Below are 20655 nucleotides of genomic sequence, written 5' to 3' on the forward strand. Positions count from 1 at the left end.
GATGTCAAAATGCAGCACCAATCCTCATGCACAGATCAGCCTTAAAACATGTAACGTTAGATATATAACGGAGCGATGTATTTCTACGGAAAAGGCTGACTGACGCGGGCATTTGAATGGAATTCCGGGGTAGAAATATTCTCTGCCCCCGCTGTCAACTGGACAAGCGGTGCTGCGAGCAGCGGCCGGGTGAACTCCCGGTTCATCGAGTTTACGGTTAAAAGCATAACTTCTCGGGGTGTCAGCGCGGTGGTTAAGGGCTCAAAATGACCGTAGACAGATGGTGAAGTTAGCAAAGGAGTATTGTGTTTGTAACACCTCCACAGCCGGTGTTATTCACGGACAAAGCCGGTGCATAATAGCGATTTTTGTGTTGTGCTTGTTGTAAATAAAAGTTATATGATTCATTGAAATGACATTAAACTAAGATAATACGATGGTCAGCATAATTTTCCGAATCTTTATTAATAAGCTATTACAGAAACTGTAGTGACATTTTCCTAGAGTGAATAGTGGTATTTCAAGATGGCGGTTAGTGAAGAAATAATATGGGATGGGACATGGGATGACGATTTTCCATTGACCAATCAACGGTGTGCAGCGTCACACGTCACACGCAGCCTGGCAAAGAGACCCGGATATGACATTTTAGACCCTGCTCCGATGTGGGACCTGGGACCTGGGACCGAAGCGACCTGGAACGACGAATGGAAAAGGGGAACGAAGCGGGCTGACCTGGGTCAGCACCAGGTCTGCACCGTAGTGGAAAAGCGCCTAGGGTACTTCATAATATCATAGCTTAGTATATCATGGGTTCAACTTCGCCCATATTAGGTGAGTGGTCTACCCCCCTGTCTGTAGGTCTACCCCCTATCTGTCAATCTACAACCTGTGTCTGTCAATCTCACCCCATGTATTGCTATGGGGGCATATCTATAGGAACACGCCCCATTGCCGCTTGCGGTTATATTTTATATAATTATTTTTAAATACGTTTTTAAACCTTTTAAATCGATCGTTTTTAAAAAATGATTCAGTAGTCTAGATGGTTAGGAATGACAAAATAAATGAAACCGACTAGAGTGGAGCTTTATGGATGGCGCTCCCCCTATCACAGTTCGAGTGCGCTCGATATTATAGTGTTGCCATGGTGAGGGAGGGGCTTCAGAGTGTTGCCATGGTGAGGGAGGGGCTTCAGAGTGTTGCCAGTTATAACCAGAGAGGGATACATATAAGACAGTTTATGACTATGACTTTATGTAGGCTGTATAGACCATCCTTTTTCTTGTAACACTTCTGATTTAATCGTATATACGGTCTTCGTTATAAGCATCCCTTTTCTTATTTTTCTTGTAAAAACTGCGACACTTTGAATAAAACTGCAACATTTTAAATAAATGTGCAATAACACTATGAATAAAACTGCGACACTTTAAATAAATGTGCAATAACACTATGTGCAATATGACAACCCTAGTCGTCTATCTGTACAGTAGTGGATAGTGTACATAGCCTTTATTTATGTAAACCAGCTCCTTCCCTTCTTGTGTTATTTTTTTATTTATGAAAAAAAATAAAAAATAATCTTTCCTAACACCAGGGGAGCCACCCCTCCTAAATGTCGTTGTTTGGTACCTGTACTGTAGCAATGACAATAAAGACCATTCATTCACTTCTCATGAGAGGACAAGTATATCGGATCCTTCTCAGGCCAGGCGCTCCACCGGTTCGCTGCATCCGACGCGCCGTGATGACGAAAGCACACGAGAAACAGCGCCATTTCTCAGTTACTGCGCCAAAGAATGCATTGTTTAGTGACCTGAACAAAGATTCCCTCTAATAAGGGAATCTGGGCGCTTTAGATGTATTGAGCAATATTGTCCTCGTGAATTGTACTCTTACTCTTACACTGGGGGCGCTTTTGATAACCTCACGATGTCTTCAGAGATTCCCAGGTACAAGCGACATTTTGTGTTGTGTGTGTTGCTAGCTAGCAGCAGCTAACGTAGCTAGCGGTACGAGTGCCACTGCCAGCAGTAAGCAGAAAGACTTTCCATATTTCGAGCTTGCTAGAAGCTACCTATTGTAATAGCTACACAACATTTGTGAGAACGATATCAGTTCAGTCTTTGGTTCAGTTGCCTTGTCTGATCGTGTGATGTATACGTGTTTGTTCTAGGAAAGCATAGTTCAAATGATGACATGCTCGTCCGTATACATTTTGATATTGTTATTTGTTTTCATCCTTGCCAGCGCGAGCAAGCTTAATGAGTTGGTGTCCAAACTCCACGAGTTCTTGGCTCATACGTCAGTGGAGGAGCCACTGTCTGATGACGGTAAGAACTGAAACATTGCTTTCTGGCCAGTGACCAGTTGTCATTAATTCAATGTTGTGCGTGGATTTCACAGTTTGCTCATTTCATTCCACAGGTGTAAAAAGGAAGGATCCACACTCGAGTCAGACCGCTCTTGAGGTATTGTCAAAGTATAGTTTTTGCCCATATAAGTTGGTATCATTTTGAACATCACAGTTAACTAGTTATTTAAAAAAAAACAGAAAACTGCATTCTGACCTTTGTAATATTGCTAAGTCATCAACTGTACTTTGTTTCCAGCCTGGGACATCAACAAGCACCTTAAAGCATTCTGGAGCATTCGGTTCAAGGAGGTAGGCTTCTTCTGAGATGTAAAATATTGTGATTGGTTGTCCATCATATTGTCTGTTGACCGAGATCTGTGGTATGACCCATAACCAGCCATGTTCTCCAGAGTTAATGTTTACTGACATTACAGGAAACCTTTAGTTGTGACTAAACATTCTGGACTGGATGAATCTGGTGATTCAAATGGCAGTGAGGATGAGAAGGCCTTGCCCATCAATGCAAATGGTCATCTTGATGTGACAAGATTACCCAAAGGTATACATTTCAGTTGGAAGCTTCTTGGTTAATTTATGCATGTACCTGAGATGTTAGATGTGTATTTACTATGGCTGTCAGTTGATAAAAAAAAAAATCCTCCTTTATTATTACAATGTTGTCAAGTTATAAACAATACAACAGGTTGACAAATACATATTGATTGTCAGCTATCCCTATCCCCCCACCCCTCTCTCCACCCCCCTCCCCTCCCCTCCACCAACCAACACAATAATACAGACTGGTATAGCAAGTACAACATCTCTATTTAACCAGAAGATCTTTTAAGTACACATTGTTGATCCTTTTTTTGCCTTATTTTTCACCTGGCTCTTTAGTCAGAGATTTTCAAAACGTTTCTAGACAACAAACCCAGAAGTGGTCCTTTAACAATGTAACTCTTCAAAACACAGCAGTAAATAGGGTACTTTACAAGTCATCGATGAAATGATTGCCTCCAAATCAATGGTGTGACCTGCCATTCCCTTAGATCAGCGGTTCCCAACCTTTTAGGACTCACGGCCCACTTTACATATCTCTCCAGTATTCGCGGCCCACTCAGCAGCGCGTGCACGCGCATGAAACGCGCACGAGCGCTCAAAACAACGACGTGGCATTATTTTATTTTTTTTGCGGTTAAACCATTAAAGCCGAGCGGCGATGTTTTATATAGCAGGTGATCAAATACCAAGATCGTAAATGTTGTATGTGTTCAATACGACCAAACATCCTTATGTGTGTGGGCAACTCCCGACTCCCGACTAGGGTTGCCAGATGGGCTCGTTTTTTTGGGGTGGAATTAGCCGTTTTAGACTGTGGTTAGGGTGGAAAATGTCGATCCCATCTGGCAACCCTGTTCGTGAGTCCGGGATGGAATGTAGCCAATCAAGAAGCGAGCTGACTTCTTCTTTTCAGATGGAAATATCGGCGCACACCACACACAATACGATCAAGGCTGTTCAATCCAAGATTTTTTATCTTTTTAAAATTAAAACGTTTTTGTAACAAAAAAACATCAATAAAACATTTTTTTTGCCCATGATTTGGCGGCCCATAGGTTGGGAACCGCTGCCTTAGATGAAGAGGTAGGTTAGGTTCTAATTGCTTGAACTGAGCATTCTTGGTAGAACACTTGTTTACCTTGCTACATGTCACTCATTTTAGTTTAACCTTCTTATGGTTGCTCTCATATAGAGAAATATGTTCATCATGAGAAACAAAATCGTATACTTTACAGCCCTGGTATTTATACTATATGACTGCATCTGTCCTCATTTCATGGATGTATATTTTGTGTGTGTTTTATTTCTATGTTATGTTTCCTACTCAAAGGCACGGTGCTGGTGAGGCCTGAACCTGTGGAACACGTACGGGATGACTTCAGAGGGCCAGAATTCCGCAGTCGGAAATCTGGAACTCTGAGGAAAGACTTTCAGAGGAGACGTGGAGGTGAGCAATTGTTACTGAGCGGGGTGAATGAATGAATAAAGGAAGATAGTTAAGCAGTACGTAGTTAAGCAGACAAGCAAACAAGACAGGCATACATCAAAACACTGAAACGTGGGTTTGTTTGCAAAACAGCCCTACCTCACATTCTTCACATACAAGAAGCATGCCCATGAGTTGTAATTGATAGTTGGTGACAATGGAATTGTGTTCGTAGGCGGTGAACACTTGGAGATTGTTAGTTGCACAGCTTGTGGCCAGCAAGTCAACCACTTCCAAAGAGACTCCTTCTATCAGCACCCGGTCCTTAACGTACTTATTTGCAAGGTGAGCATTGAACGCATCAATAATAGATGGGTTACATTTTTATGATGATGATGATGATGATGATGGTGGTTCTGTAGATACAATTTTTTATTTAATTTTCCATTGATCCCCACTGAGCAATTGTGCTCCTAATTATAATGGCCATTCTTCAATAAGTCTTTAGAATTACTATGAGGGGCGTGTAAAGATAATCAATCATTTTTGGGGTTAGTTTCTGATTCTCTTGTTTTTTTGTTTGTATTTTCTTGTCAGTCTTGTTTCAAATATTACTCAAGTGATGACATCAGCAAGGATGGAGATGGCATGGATGAACAGTGCAGGTATGATGGTTCTCTTATACAACATGTTTCAGCTAGAACAGTGTGTAGACTGGTGGTACCATTAATCCTCCTCTTTGAATAAATGTTTTCTCTTACAGATGGTGTGCTGAAGGGGGTAACCTGATCTGTTGTGACTTCTGCAGCAACGCGTTCTGTAAGAAGTGCATTTTGCGGAACCTAGGGCGGAAAGAGCTCTCTGGTATCATGGATGAGGAGAGTAAGTGGTACTGCTATGTGTGCAGCCCGGAGCCCCTTCTAGACCTGGTGGTGGCCTGTGACAGTATCCTTGACAACCTGGAACGTCTCTGGCATCAGCACCGTAAGAGGGCTAGAGTGGAACCCGAGAAATCCGACCTTTATGACACCCCGCCCAGGCACTCAGAGAACATTCCATTGGATGATTGGGACCATAGTGGCATGGATGGTAATGTGGTGTTCAACTACAATACGCTGAAAATTCCCAAGCAACTGGCCAAAAAGGCTAAACATATTGTCGACTCCACAAACAGCGTGAACACAACGTTTGTTAAGTTCATCCAAAGTGGCATGCAAGAGAAACATACAGCTGCGGTGCGGCTCGTTTACCTGAAGACTTTCCAGTCTGTGCTGGAGGGCCTGAAAAAATCCCATTCCGCCCTCGAGGAAGCCCTTAAGGATGAGTTCAGAGATCTGGACTTGCTGAACGGTGGGGAAAACACTGTTTGTCATGATACAGAGGCACCTCAACAAGCACAAGAAGCATGTGTAGAACTAGACATTTCTGATGAGACTTGCGTAAATTATTTGAAGAAAATAGCTGCCGAGCATTTGGAAGAGGACGAGTCGGACTCCAAGAGCTTTGCAGACGATGGACGGCCTTCCTCCTCCCAGGAAGTGAAATGTGCTGACCACGACTCCGCAGGAGGGGCCGTTGGGATAGCAGCCCGTCGTCCGAGGGGCAGGCCGCGTAAAAACTCCACAAAGCCTGTGGAAAGTTCTGTCAACGTGACTAAAGAGCTAGTGGTGAAACTTACCCCGGTTCCCGTCGTAGAAGAGCCACTCCCTAGTCTCGAAGAGATGGACACGACAGAGGCAGAAGAAAGACAAGAACAACTGGAAAAAAGGGAAGGAGACTTTGAAGGCGGCGGAGGAGGATCGCAAGAGGACGAATCTGCCGAGGTGGCGAAAGCGTCGTCTCTGTACCTGGAAGAGGAGCCGGAGAACAGACGCTCGCCTCGGGTGAAGACGACGCCGTTACGCCGCCAGAGCGAGATCAAGACCAAGCCCCCTCTGTCAGCCGCCGACAGCGAGAGCGACACGGATCTGGACAACGGACCAACGGCGGCTCCTGACCACCAAGCCGAGGACGAGGAAGGCCACGGGAGAGTCACGGACGACTCGGACTCAGACGAGATCCCCGCGGCTCTCCTCCAGCGGGCGGCCATGACCCACAGCTCTGACGACGCAGAGAGCGACGACGGAGACGAAGGGTCGACTTGCGTGACCAAGAAAAGCCTTTTCGGGCTGACGAAGAACAAGCCTCTTTCTCCGGAAAGGGCGGTCCGCAAACGCAAGACGCAAGACCGCTCCTCGAACTCGGAACTGGACGACAGAAGGGTCAAGGCCCCGAGAGGCAGCGGCTCGGATTCCTCCAGTGACGACCCAGACCTGCAGAAGGAGATAAAGACTATGAGTAAGCTGAGGCCCAGGGCACGTCGGCCCAGTAAGGTCAGTAGAGAGGTTGAAGGTACAGACAGTAAGAAAGAGAAGAACGAGGCGACCAAGCCCAAGATCGGTCCTCGAGCTCGACGGAAAATAGAGCAGACGCCGACCTCCTCGAGCGAGGAGGAGGAGGATGGGGACCTGGACTCGGACTCTGGAGGTGACAGTGGTGACCAGAAGATTAAGCCCATTACTGACGACGTGACCGTACTGGGGGCAGCAGCTTTCCACCAGTCATCCGGTAAGCCTGTCCCTGTCTGCACCTCGGATCCATAGCACTACATTCAAACCTGATATTGATATTCTTAAAAAATTAAAATGTGATGAAAAATGACCTTGAAAAACGTTTTTTTGTTTTGTTTTTCCTCAACCACTGTGTAGGGGATGAAGAACAGCCCCAGACTGGGCCCTCTCTGGCAGCAGATGAAGATGATGACCCAGAAAATAGGTATGGTTCAAAGAGAGCGTTTGTAACACACCCTGGGCACGGGAGAAAGGCCTCGCCAACGCACACTAAGTCCAGTCGTAAAACCGGGGACTGCATCGGTGTCAAGACCCAGTCCCAGTCCCAGTCAACACAGTCTCGACTGAAACGCAGCTGCAGTAGAGAAGCAGCTTTCATATACACTCTCTAGGGTAGAGGTACAATGTAAAAACACAAGGTACTCCCACTGATCTACGGAGACACTCCTTCTCCTGGCTTAGGCTGTGTTATAAATGACAGGCCACTAACGCCACCTTGTGTTAAAACCATTGAGTATGTTTTTTTTCTTCTTTTCATTTGATGAGATTAATTTTCAGTTTGACCGTGTGTCCGTGTGTCTGGTATCAAGGTAGTTTAGGGGGAGATGCTGGCTATTTGCATCCATTTGCACAAAAAGGGAACTTGACGCACCTATAAAAACATGCTGTAGTTTTGGGTTATGGCAAGTTATTATTTATTTTCCCACAGACAGTGTTCTTTCATGTTTTTTAAAAAGGTCCCGTCTTGAAGAAAGAATATTAATTGTATCATGACATTATTTGTACTGTAGATGATGTGATAACCTTTCTCACTTTCATACATGACTGGTTCAAATGTGGATTTTGAACAGTTGATCTGCGGTCACATTTAGTTGTGAAAACTAAACATCCAGGTGAATTTTTTCTACAGTGTAATGAGCTGTGTGTAATGTTGTTTTGACTGAAAAGAAGCTAGCAGGCTGACTTAATGTCTTTGTCTGTAGTAAAGCCTGTCTGAAAATGTTGTGTTCATTTAGTCACTCTTGAGAAGGTAAACTCAAAGGGCCACATCACAGAAGTCTAGGTAGATAATCAGATATCTGACTGTACTTTATAGTCATGTTAGTTGAATTGGGCGTGGTATTTCCCAGAACTGAGTCCTGATACTAAACATGCCCAAATGATCAACATGAGCTGATCAGAAATGTATTTGAGCTTATGATATCAAACATGACCACGTCCGTTTGGCCTTCTTTAAGCATTTCTCATACAGAAGCACCCCCCTTCAATAATGATAATAGCCCCTTTCAATAATGACTTTCCTCAGCAGGAAAAAGTCTACCATTAAGATGACATGGTGGAGCCTGTTATATTACATCATCCTGCTTTTCCAGACATGACCTGAAAGGCCTTCATGTGCAATCATTGATGAGAGGGCTTCTCCTAATGCGCTGAGTAATATGATGGGTTATAGGGCTGGGTTCAAAAAATCGATTTCCCGATTCTGAATCGATCTTCATTAAATGAGCAATTATCGATTCATAAATCCCGAGATCGATCTTTCTTTCTTTCTTTTTTATTTTTTTATTTTTTGCTTGCAGCTTCAACCCGCAACGAGATCTCGTGGCCAGATCTCGCGCTACAAGAATTTATCATATCTCACGCAACGTGAGGTCTCAACACTAAAATCTAAAAACATGGCGATGGCAGGGACACTCAAGTCACCACCAGGCTTAAAGTCAGATGTCTGGGTGCATTTTGGATTTAAAAAATGTGACTATAGAGATGAGCTGGACAAAAGCAAAGTCATATGTAAATAAAAAGTACATTCATGTAACTGCTTTGGAGTCAATTCATTGATATGTTTAACAATGCTACATGTTATAGGGTTCCTTGAACCATTTATAGCATTCGTTCGGAGAATCTCTTTCATATTCAAGCAAAAAATGTATATTGTAACTAGATCGAATCGGAATCGAATCGAATCGTGAATCGAATCGAATCGAATCGGGAGCTGTGAATCGGAATCGAATCGTTTTGGGAAATCAGTGGCGATACCCAGCCCTAATGGGTTAGCTAGCCAGTGGTTCTCTCTGAGCACACTGGAAAAACCCTTGTTTTCTGCCTGGTTGGACACTCCGAAAGATGTACTGTATGATTGACCACCTCCGACCAGGGCTAAAGACCCGAAGCAAAGATAAACATGTGATGCAAAACAGCATTATACCAAAGACCCTGAATGAAACCTACTGTCTGCTTTAGCCTTTACTTCAAGGCAGGCAACAAGCGGTGTCTGCCCAAAATTAAATGTATGTTCTTGTTCAACGCCTGTAATACGTATAGCTGACAATTTTGCGGTCAGTAAGTCTACACCGAGTTGGAAACTTGTGTGTATTCCAATAAACGTATTCTCTTTCCCGTCACATTGGAAACTGTTTTATTGGTCAAATGCTGTTTTAATGCTTGCATTTCTTTTATGGAGAGACTACACCCTAACCCTTAAAAAAACGGTTTTAATAGAGTCCTCAACCACGAAAAAACGGTTCAAATACGGTCCTCAACCACGTCTTTGCAAGTGGCGTGTGACCGTTGACAGTGGCTTACCACTCCTGCTGTTGAGACGGTGAGGAGGTTTGTCTGACAGTGTGAAGTGAATGGTGTCTTTTTCTTCTTCCATTCTTCTCTTCCCAGTTTAAACACTTGAGGTAAGGCCTCAGGCCGAGGCCTCTTCCGCTGCTGTTTGTTTCTGCCTTGTATGAGGGGTCCTCGTCATGTGTACTTCAGGCTGACGCTTCACCTGAGGCGTCACTCAAGTATTACAATCTGCCAACGAGAGTATTTCTTCAAAACGACACATTACATTTTTAGTAACTTTTGTAAAAAGCCCTGAAGCAATTTTAACCCATTACATTTCTTGCTAACTGGAAGAAACCTTTTTCGTTTAAATTAATCCTTTATTATTGTTATTGTTATTATTATTATTATTATTATTATTATTCCATCTGAGGAGCTGTAGTGTTTAGAGGACTGTTACTTATAGAGCATGAGTAAGACTAAGGATATGTTATTGACTGAACCCTGTAAGAGGAACTGTTGGTTATAATAAATGAATATCCTGGATGATGTCTCTTAGTCTTCCTTAATCTACTCAGAATCCGCTTTGTCTCGTCTTGTTGTGATGAAGTCCTTAAGATGTTTGTCTGTCAAGTGATTGATTGCAATTGGTGTCACAAGATTGCAAAGAGGTAATTTAACCGTATAAGACCTCAGTGTGTTGTGGTCTAGCACTATAAGGCTACGCTAATGAAGTGCTCCATGACAAAGTTTCTATTTGGCACATCAGTATAGCAGAAATATTCGCCTCTAAATCAACATACCCTAACACATTGTAATTTGTCTATATAGTTTGTAAATGTATCAAAGTGTACAACCCTGTCCCTCTGCTTCACTTAATGAAGCATTCAAATGATATTGTGGGTTGTATAATGGAGGTAAAAGGCCTGTATAGTGATGCTAAAAGGTTTCTTGCATGAATGCTTCAAGAAGCTTGGGGCCCCTTATTCTCATTTCTTTCATTTAATTTCAAGTCTTTATTTCAGGGAAACGCTGAGGGAAACCCTAATTTTCGGTGTGGGCTGAATTAAATCATATATCAATTCCTTTTATTAGATTATATTTAATTGAATGGGGGAAAACCTCCATAATGAAATAGATAGCTGCTGGAGATAATGTGACGATCATTCCAGTGATCCTCAGGTTGGCTTTTCCTTCTCTCCTTTACTTCTGAAAGAATCGCTAAGAAAATGCTCTTGGCCAAAATCAAAGCCAACTACACGTCGGAGGAAGATTTCTCTTCAAACGACGAATCGTCACAGGAAGAAGTGTCTGAGAAAGACGACGAGAAGGAACCGGAAGGAGGCAAGAAAGATGTGAGCACGGACGACAACGGTGAGCGATGCTTCCACACGACCGCAGCCTCCACACATTTAATAAACACATATAAGTTCAGGTTAGTTTGTCAAGGGAGGGATATATTTTTCATATGGTTCAACCTCTTGGTAATATCATGCTGAAATGTTCCTTCCTTGACCATCCCCTGTTGCTGAGAAGCAGTTCCTCTTCATATGACGCCTCAACCTGCGTCACTGCATGGTATTGGTGCTTACGTTCCGTTGTCAGTTACTGGATGAATAACATGTCCTGTCACTCATGCCATGTTGCAGGGGAGACCTCGGCTTTGAGCTCGGACTCTGAGTCCAATAAGACCGGTCGCCGACACAAGCTGCTACGCCACAAGCTCACGCTTGACGAGGGAAAGCCAGGCGATCAGAACGCGGCTGGAGAGAAGGAGGGGAAGCAGGAGGTCAAGAGAAGACGGAGAAGCCGAGGTTTGTGTGAGACTACTTCCTCCCCGCCATGTGAGAGCATCAGTTACCTGGCGTCACAGCAACGGGTCATCTTATTACCATAGAGTGGACAGTAAAACGTAAAAAGACTTCCATCCGGAAAAAGGTTCCGGTCTATCAAGACCAGAACCTTGCACCACCTGAACAGTTTCTTCCCCATGGCAGTGGGCCTCATACACAAGCCCCCTGCCTCTGTCACACACACACACGCACACACACACACACACACACACACACACACATACAACTGACTGAGTGTAATTTCTATTAGTTTTACATTACTGTAATCTACAGCCTACATAATTATTGTTCTATTGCCCCTTTTGCCATTGTCTTTTTAAACTATTTTGGCTTATATACTGTTGTTGTTAATGTCCTATGCACCAAGCTCACCAAGTCAGTTTCCAGAATGTGCCAATATACTTGGCAATATTTTATTTTATTTTTTTTTATTTTTTTTCTGAGTGGGGCAGTCCCACTCATATTTTTCATTTTATTGACAGATACAGTAGAGATTTTAGACAGGAAGGATGGGTGAGAGAGAGAGGAGGGATGTGTGGGATATGTCCCCGGCCGGAATCGAACCGGGGACCCTGCGGTTACATGGTCAACGCTTAACCTGCTACGCCACCTAAGCGCCCCAATAAAAATAATTCTGATTCGGATAAATGTATTGTCTTCCGTTCCATTCTGTTTTCTCGTTTACCATAGCTGAGCCAAATAGTGGTGATGATGACGATAGCCAATCAGAAGTGGAAGAGGAGTCAGGCATGAGTGAGCATCTCAGCCAGTCAGAGGAGGAGGAGGACGGCGAACAGAGGCCCAAGGGGTAAGACGACTCCTCTTGTCCTGCATGTGTTTGGTTTGAGAAACGCCGCGAACCAGGAATGAAACCTCATGCCGTTATTTCAACGTTAGAAATGTTTGAGTTCCGCATTCCTCTGTGTGGAAGGTTTTAACTCACTTAAGATTTGAACTTCTCTTCAGCTCGATATCTTCCTCCAGAGTGGAGAAGGAAGTGGTCCGCAGTTACCTGCAGAAGAAAGCACAACCATCATACATCGTGTTGTCTGACTCCAGCATAGATGAGGTAATCACACTTTGCCACCACCTCGTTTGATGTGACTTGTTTTTATTCTTCTGCTCTTTCTGTGGTCGTTGACATTTGAATGTTATTCATGTTGTTAACGAGAGGTGTGATCAGTGACATTCTTAGGCCTGGTCTTTGGGGGCTCTAGCCACTGAATGGACCTATGGCTAAGCCACGCCCCTTTTGAAAACTCTGACAAACAAACAACGCTTCACTGACAGTGACTGAATGGCATTCAACGACTTACAATGGCGGGAGTTGGCAAATTTCTGATTTCTGATTTACTACAGCAAGTAATAGACATTTAAAGATGACAAGAATATTTTGTCTAGAAGCTTTTCACCATCAGAGTTTTCTGCCTGTCGTGACTTTTGCTGTGATATGATTGGACAATTTCTATTTTGGGGCGTGGCTTAGCGATAGGTCCATAGCCCCGGATCTCCGGATCCTGGAAAAAAACAAACGAACCAAAAAGTTGCCATCGATTGGGCTGGACTTAACCCCCCGACGTTTCAAGAATGCGATCAATCTTTTGCATTTGTTGTATGTATTTTTCTGCGGATGTATTATCAAATGCTAACTTGAGTTGATCTGCAAAATACAGTATGACACAGTGATAATAGAATTGTTGCACGTCGTGCTGGTGACCGAAGGAGCTCTCTCTCTCTCTCTCTCTCTCTCTCTCTCTCTCTCTCTCTCTCTCTCTCTCTCTCTGTAAACAGGAGGATGGAAATGAGGAAGGAGGCGACCTCAAAGGCACGCCCAAGGGCCGCAAGAAGATCCGGCGGATCCTGGACAATGAGCATCTCCGCTCGGAGACTCAGAGAGCCCTGAAGGAGGAGGAGGAGAGACGCAAACGCCTGGCCGAGAGAGAGCAGCAGAGAGAAGACCTGAGAGAGGTACCCTACACACACACACACACACACACACGCACACGCACACACACACACACACACACCTGGCCTAGAGTTACCTGAGAGAGGTACCCTACACACACACACACACACACACACACACACACCTGGCCCATAGTTACCTGAGAGAGGTACCCTACACCAGGGCTTAAAGTACTCCGGCACAGTGCCGGATTTCCGGCGCGGGAGAATAAAACAAATAAAATAAAATGCAATTGCGGCATTGCGCCGACGTGGTGGCGGGGGCGCTGTTTCACAAATAACTTAGCTTTCGTGTTTGCTAGCGAAACAGCTGATAGTTGATGTTGACTGCTCAAGGAGAATACATATTTGAAAGTACAGAATGCCTGAGAGCCCTATATTGCATTATATTACATTATATTTTGAATGGCCATCTGGTGCCTGAATATAGTTTTTTCCTTTACATATATAATGACATTTCCACCATAAATTGATGGCGAAAGGGCACAAATTGGTGCATATCAATTCACCAGAATGCAAGAAATTAAGTGTTTGATGCTCGTTTAAGGACCCCCAGACAACCCTGCCTCATGGGTCTCCCCCGATGTCAAACACCACTGGTACCACCTCCGCCTCATTTTGAGCCAGGAAAAACCCTGAGTAGTGACGGGAAGCCTTATGGGACGTGGTGCCAAGAAGGAGAATATAAGTGATAGTGGCTTAATAAGTAATCAGTTTGTTCTTTTAAAGACATGTATATATTTTATTCTGTATTGTTATAGTGATAGTGGCTTAATAAGTGATGCAATCAGTTTGGCCTTTTAAAGACATCTATTTTTTTTTTTTATTATTAAGTATAAAACAGTATTATGAATGAATGAATGAATGGTCTTTATTGTCATTAGTTTTTCCCAATTGCTAAAACACAAAAGCCAATTCTCTAAACCAAATGACCAGTTCTCTAAACACATTTAATAAAACTAGCTCCCATTTGCCAAAACCATAAACACATTTCACATGAAGACACAATTCACAAAACACAATCCTCCTTTTCTCATAAATCTAAACACATTTTGTCTTGCTAAAACACAAGTTGCAAAAAACTCTGCTCAAAATGTCAAATTCTCAAATTAAAGCTCATGTGATGCAAAATGCTTGCCACAGTCAGCAACATTTTAACACAATGAACACACCTGGCTTCATTCATTAAACATAACGACTCAAAATGTAAGACACTTGTTGCAAATGATTGTGGTGTGTGTGTGTGTGTGTGTGTGTGTGTGTGTGTGTGTGTGTGTGGTATAGTTCCATAAATAAATAAAAAAACATCACACCCTGAACATTGTTTTCAGTGAATATTGTTGTGTGTAATGGATCCTCTGTAGTGTTTGCATTGAGTTGTGATACAGTACAGTATTGTACATGTTACGGTACATGTGGGAATACGGTAACATTTTTCAAACCTTTATTTACGTAAAACTCGATAGGACAACAGTGCAACAACTTCGCGGCTGAACTTTAGTAAAATTTCGGACATCATATGCCATTTAAAGGGGGGAAATAGATATCTAAAAATGCATGACTATCGTGCAAAATCAGCCTTACTGTAATGTAAAATATGTAATGTTAGATATAACGTTAGACAGGGAGCGCAGATTTATTTTTATGCATGACTATCATACATGTGGGAAAACTAGGGTTAGGGTTAGGTGCTAGGGTTACAGTAAGGTTAGGGTTAGGATTAGGGGTAGGGTTTGAGTGAGTTTTGAAGAGAGAAGGTGTGGTTTTGCTTATGTAGCTTTAGAAAAGTGTGTTGTGTTTAGAGTTTTTGGAAAATGGAGGAAAGTTTTGTGAAATGTGTTTTAGCAATTGAGAAAAACTGTAATACAGTACTGGTACCATACAACGAAATTTAGGAGGGGGGGCTCCCCTGGTGCTTGGAAAAAGACTAAAAACACGAGGGCCAAGGGTAAAATAAAAAAGGGAAAAGAGCTGGTTTACATAAATAAAGGCTATGTACACTATCTACTATACTACTATACTATACAATAAAACACTGTGCTGTACTCTATGCTATGCTATAAATATCCTAACTTTTCCTATATCTGAACCTTATGTACACAAGGGTTGTCATATTGCACATAGTATTGTTGCACATTCATTTAAAGTATTAATGCATTTTAACATTGAGACATATATTTTGTATTGACTATAAAATAGTATTAATGCATTTAAACATTGAGACAAGAAGCTGTCTTCTGTACCCGCTCTCCCAATATCTCAAACTGTGACCCCCCTCCCCAAGAAAAAGTTTCAGGCACAGGATTTTTTCCCACTTTAAGCCCTGCTACACACACACACACACACACACACACACACACCTGGCCCAGAGTTACCTGAGAGAGGTACCGTACACACACACACACACACACACACACACACACACACACACACACACCTGGCCCAGAGTTACCTGAGAGAGGTACCGTACACACACACACACACACTCACACACACCTGGCCCAGAGTTACCTGAGAGAGGTACCGTACACACACACACATACACACACATACACACACACACACACACACACACACACACACACACACACTTGGCCCAGAGTTACTTGAGAGAGGTACCACACACACACACACACACACACACACACACACACACACACACCCACACACACACACACACCTCACCCGACCCTGAGAGAGCTACTATACACACACACACACACACACACACACCTGGCCCAGAGTTACCTGAGAGAGGCACCGTACACACACACACACACACACACACACACACACACACACACACACACACACACACACACACACCTGGCCCAGAGTTACCTGAGAGCTGCTGTATATATTGCTCAACACACTGACCTGGCGTCCTGTCATAGTCGCCTTTCTCTGTCAGATATGTCAGACTGTATTTGACTTCAAGAAGTGACGCCCTGTCTCAATACTTTTCTGTAGTTTTATTGATTGCACTTTTGTAACATCCATGTCAACGCAGTATCAGAAAGCACCCCAACAGAACAGGGACAGAGCTTATTTTGACCGCTTCAGAGGACTCATATTCAATGTAATCCAATTCAATATGTACAATATTGTTTAAATGGTAAATGGACTGACTTATATAGTGCCTTATTCCAAAGCGCTTTACAACGGCCTCTCATTCACCCATTCACACACACATTCACACACCAATGGCAACAAGCTTCCATGCAAGGCGCCAGCCCGCTCATTGGGAGCAATTTGGGGGTTCAGTGTCTTGCCCAAGGACACTTCGACGTGTGGCCAGCCGGGGCTTGAACCGCCGATCTGCCAACCTTGCGATCATTAGACACCGGCTCTACCTGCTGAGCTCAGTTGTTGTTTGTTGTTGTTGTAGGTGATTGTCATAGAGGACGAGGTGTCCCAGGTGGTCTGTCCCATCACCACCAAGCTGGTCCTGGACCAGGACGAGAGCACCAAGGAGCCTCTGATCCAGGTGCACAGGAACCTGGTGACCCGCCTCAAGCCTCACCAGGTGGACGGTCAGTCTCTCTCTCCTCATTCCACTTTCACACACGCAACTTGTTTTAGTTTGTTATGACATTGAACACAAGTACATCATGCAACCAAACGCCTTGGGCAGAGCAGCTCTCAACAACAGCTACAATAAAGTGAATGAAGATAATAAGCTAATAAAACACTTTTACAACAACAAGTCATAAAAATGATAATGATAATAATGATAATAATAGTAATAATAATATAGATCAGAGGTCACTATAATAGGCGGACTGCGGTCCGGACCCGGACCCAGACGCCGTCCAATCCGGACAATCCAGATATAACCGATAAATTATTGAGAATTATTACATCTTGACAGAGATGTAATAATGCACAGATATGAGTGGGTAGTCCCACTCATATTTTTCATTGTATTGGACAGATACAGTGAAGACAGACAGGAAAGTAAGGAGAAGAAGGGAGAGAGGGCATGTCAGCAGGGCACGGGCCGGATTAGAACCCATTCCGACATGGGCATAATGTGTGCACTGTAGACCACGGTGCTAGACCACTGGACCACCCCAGGCCATGGTACCAGACCACTGGACCACCCCAGACCACAGCAGGGTGGAATCCTAACCCCAGGTCCAAGCATCGCCCCACATTTCCCACTGTCATCAATGCAAGACTGACGCCAATGTCCGTGTTAAGCCAAGCACAGGTCTGGAGATGAGACCAACCATACAGCGCAACCCCCCCCCCAAAAAAAACTGTGAGAATCAGCATTGGCTCAAACACCCAGTGAATCACAGTAACATGTTTATACAAGTGTATCATATGCAATCAAAACAGTTCTTTGGCGGTTATAGTATTATTTCAGCTGTTAGATTCAACTGTATTCCACTCTCTTACAGGTGTGCAATTTATGTGGGACTGTTGTTGTGAGTCTGTGAAGAAGGCCAACTCCTCACCAGGATCGGGCTGCATCCTGGCCCACTGCATGGGCCTCGGGAAGACACTGCAGGTGCGAGGAGGAGAGAGTCATAATGTGTCATGTTCTTTTACTTTTTGTTTAAACTTCAGTTATATTATATATATATATATATATATTGTATACATTAGCTGAAGTGTACCTCCGCTCTGCTCAGGATAAGAAAACATGTCGTCTATCATTTGTTAACAGCCCAAAACTAGGATATACTAGCCGTGCCTTTTTTACTTACTAAAAGAGCCGCCTCGGTACCCCCTCTTTACAATGCGAAGCTGCTGTTTACACACAACGACCACTAGTTGGCCGCTTATAAATTAGCCTGCTTCCTACAGAGAAAAAACGGCAGAACGGCTTTCAATTAGCTTATCCTGATGTGATTTTGAAAATGTAAGGATACTGGGTGGTAGAACGCACATATCTAGGAAAAGTCATGAAAGGAGCGTCCTGAAATGCGTCCTGAGTGCAAAGATTTGTTTTTACTCACAGGGGGTCAAATGACCCCACCCATGGCTGACAACAGCCCAGAACTAGGATATACTCAGGGGTGCACATAACTTTTTGGGGCCCGTGCTCAGAGGAGCACCTAGGGATGCTGCTTGGTGCTCCCCGAGCTCGCGAGTCACGACCCGTCCCACAGGATGGATAAAAAAGGGATACATGGATAACTTATATTAGCAAAACGACATTTATTCATAAATAAAGATGAACGAACAAATGATTGTGTGCAAAACAAAAGAAACAAATGCAAAATCAAATGACTGCTCTTTAAGCATGAAAGTCTGTCAGACTCCTTTAAACACAATGAAATCAACTGACATCTCTTTAAGCACTAACTGAATGTCTGTTCTTTAAATACAATGAAATCAACTGATATCTCTTTAAGCACTGCTCTGTTCTGTAAACACTGAAATCAACTTTTCAACAAAAAGTTACTGCCTAAGCATTTACTTATGCTACAAGCTTAATCATCATCATCACTGCTCTCTTGACTGTTGTTAATACTGTCCTCAATTTCAACCATGGTAGAGGATGTTGTAGGGCAGGCTATCACTTTAAATAGCTCATTATTTTGATTGTGCAACAGTGCAAAAGTCTTTTTTTTTTTCTTCTAATAGAATTCCAAACCATATTCCCTGGGTCAGGGGTCTAGGTGCGATAAGGAAGCTGTAAAACAAACGTCTGAACGTTTGAAAGCTTCAGAGAAAAGAAACGTGAAGTCCCTTGGTGTTGTTTTTCCTTTTAGCGACGAGTCGTTCGGGACTGAATTTTCACGTGTCGGCGTGATAACCGTGCGATGCGCGATACGCGGAATGAAAGTACAAGTTACGATACTTTCCGAATGTTTTCGTGAGGGGAGTCGCCGTGGTCGTCGTCGGTGGGTACATTGTGGTCATGAAAGGATATGGTATTGGTATTAACGGGCAGTCAGCAGTCAGCAGTAGGAGTTTTGAGGAAGTCAATTCCTCTCCCAGCGGTCCCAGCTGTTGGTGCGCAAGAGCGCGTTCATGCCGCTGATCTGCCGCGCAGCATGCATTTTGGCGACGCATGCGCACTGGCGCACCAGTTATCTGCACCCCTGGATATACTGTTAAACATTGCTTCCTTTGGGTCCAAGTGGGTCTCTTTCTTGACTGAGAGCACTCAACCATTGTGTTTTTACCCTAGGTGGTAACGCTCCTTCACACCATGCTTCAGTCCAAGTGCCTGAAGTTCCGGACCGCCCTGGTCGTGTGTCCGCTCAACACCATCCTCAACTGGGTCAACGAGTTTGACAAGTGGCAGGCTGACGTAGGCGACGACAAAGTAAAGGTAAGCTAAGACATTCCTCTTTTTTATTTTGGTTCTAGAAACTCATTCAGACGTTGTCGAGAGAGTACGGTTGACGTGGCGATATTTGATTCGGAAGCCTTTGACGCCTTCCTTTCGATGACGCCTTCTGTCTTTCCTTCTCCCGCTCCTCCTCTCTCTGTCTTTTCTTCTGTCTGTTCCTATCTCTCTCCCTCCCTCCCCTTCTCTCTCTCCTCTATACACACACACACACACACACACACACACACACACACATTGTAGGTGACAGAGTTGGCCACCATCAAGCGGCCTCCGGAGCGGTATGTGGCCCTGCAGAAGTGGCAGAAGGAGGGAGGTGTGATGATCATGGGCTACGAGATGTACCGGAACTACGCTACGGGACACAAGATCACCAACCGGCAGTACCAGAACACCTTCCACAGCACACTGGTCGACCCAGGTACGTCCCCTACACAGTACCAGAACACCTTCCAAATGTACTGCACTTGTACAGCGCCTTTATCCAAAGCGCTTTACAACGGCCTCTCACTGGTGCCGGCCCGCTCACTGGGAGCAATTTGGGGTTCAATGTCTTGCCCAAGGATACTTCGACATGTGGCCAGCCGCGGCTAGGGTTAGGGTTACCTACCTCCTGCGCCACAAAGCATTTGTACTTGAGGAGTTGAATCAGGTGTGCTGGTGGTGGAACAGATCATGTGTGGAGCGGCTGGGGGTCCCCGGGGAGAGGTTTGGGGGTCCCCGGGGAGAGGTTTGGGGGTCCCCGGGGAGAGGTTTGAGAACCACTGCTCTACACAGAACGTAAAATGAGTTGCATGTAAAATGAGTTGCACACCAGTTTAATCCTCCATCTTTTAGGTATTGAACCAATTGTAATATCCACTCACCGGCCACTTAATTAGGCACACCTTGCTAGTACCGGGTTGGACCCCCCCCTCTTTTGCCTTCAGAACTGCCTTAATTCTTCGTGGCATAGATTCAACAAGGTGCTGGAAACATTCCTCTGAGATTTTGGTCTATATTGACATTATAGCATCACA

At 44.0% G+C, this 20655-nt stretch overlaps 1 protein-coding gene across 1 annotated transcript in view; it reads left to right on the forward strand.

The window, feature by feature from the left end:
- Window positions 1-1147: 1147 nt before the first annotated feature.
- The window catches only part of LOC308155946 (transcriptional regulator ATRX-like), a gene marked incomplete at its 5' end in the record, with an annotated part of 41929 nt that continues 22421 nt past the window's right edge, over window positions 1148-20655 (forward strand). Inside the window, 20 exons of the mRNA XM_080529310.1 lie at window positions 1148-1180; window positions 2014-2036; window positions 2254-2336; window positions 2431-2474; window positions 2616-2668; window positions 2794-2918; window positions 4251-4367; window positions 4582-4691; window positions 4944-5011; window positions 5110-6953; window positions 7094-7160; window positions 10725-10882; window positions 11158-11322; window positions 12052-12169; window positions 12328-12430; window positions 13153-13329; window positions 16715-16859; window positions 17733-17842; window positions 19475-19618; window positions 19880-20057. Of these exons, the coding sequence (XP_080385436.1) occupies window positions 1148-1180; window positions 2014-2036; window positions 2254-2336; window positions 2431-2474; window positions 2616-2668; window positions 2794-2918; window positions 4251-4367; window positions 4582-4691; window positions 4944-5011; window positions 5110-6953; window positions 7094-7160; window positions 10725-10882; window positions 11158-11322; window positions 12052-12169; window positions 12328-12430; window positions 13153-13329; window positions 16715-16859; window positions 17733-17842; window positions 19475-19618; window positions 19880-20057 (3865 nt within the window). The remainder of the gene's footprint in view (window positions 1181-2013; window positions 2037-2253; window positions 2337-2430; window positions 2475-2615; window positions 2669-2793; window positions 2919-4250; window positions 4368-4581; window positions 4692-4943; window positions 5012-5109; window positions 6954-7093; window positions 7161-10724; window positions 10883-11157; window positions 11323-12051; window positions 12170-12327; window positions 12431-13152; window positions 13330-16714; window positions 16860-17732; window positions 17843-19474; window positions 19619-19879; window positions 20058-20655) is intronic.

This window comes from Nansenia antarctica, assembly GCF_963989245.1.
Source record: "Nansenia antarctica genome assembly, chromosome: 4".
Taxonomy (NCBI): Eukaryota; Metazoa; Chordata; class Actinopteri; order Argentiniformes; family Microstomatidae; genus Nansenia; species Nansenia antarctica.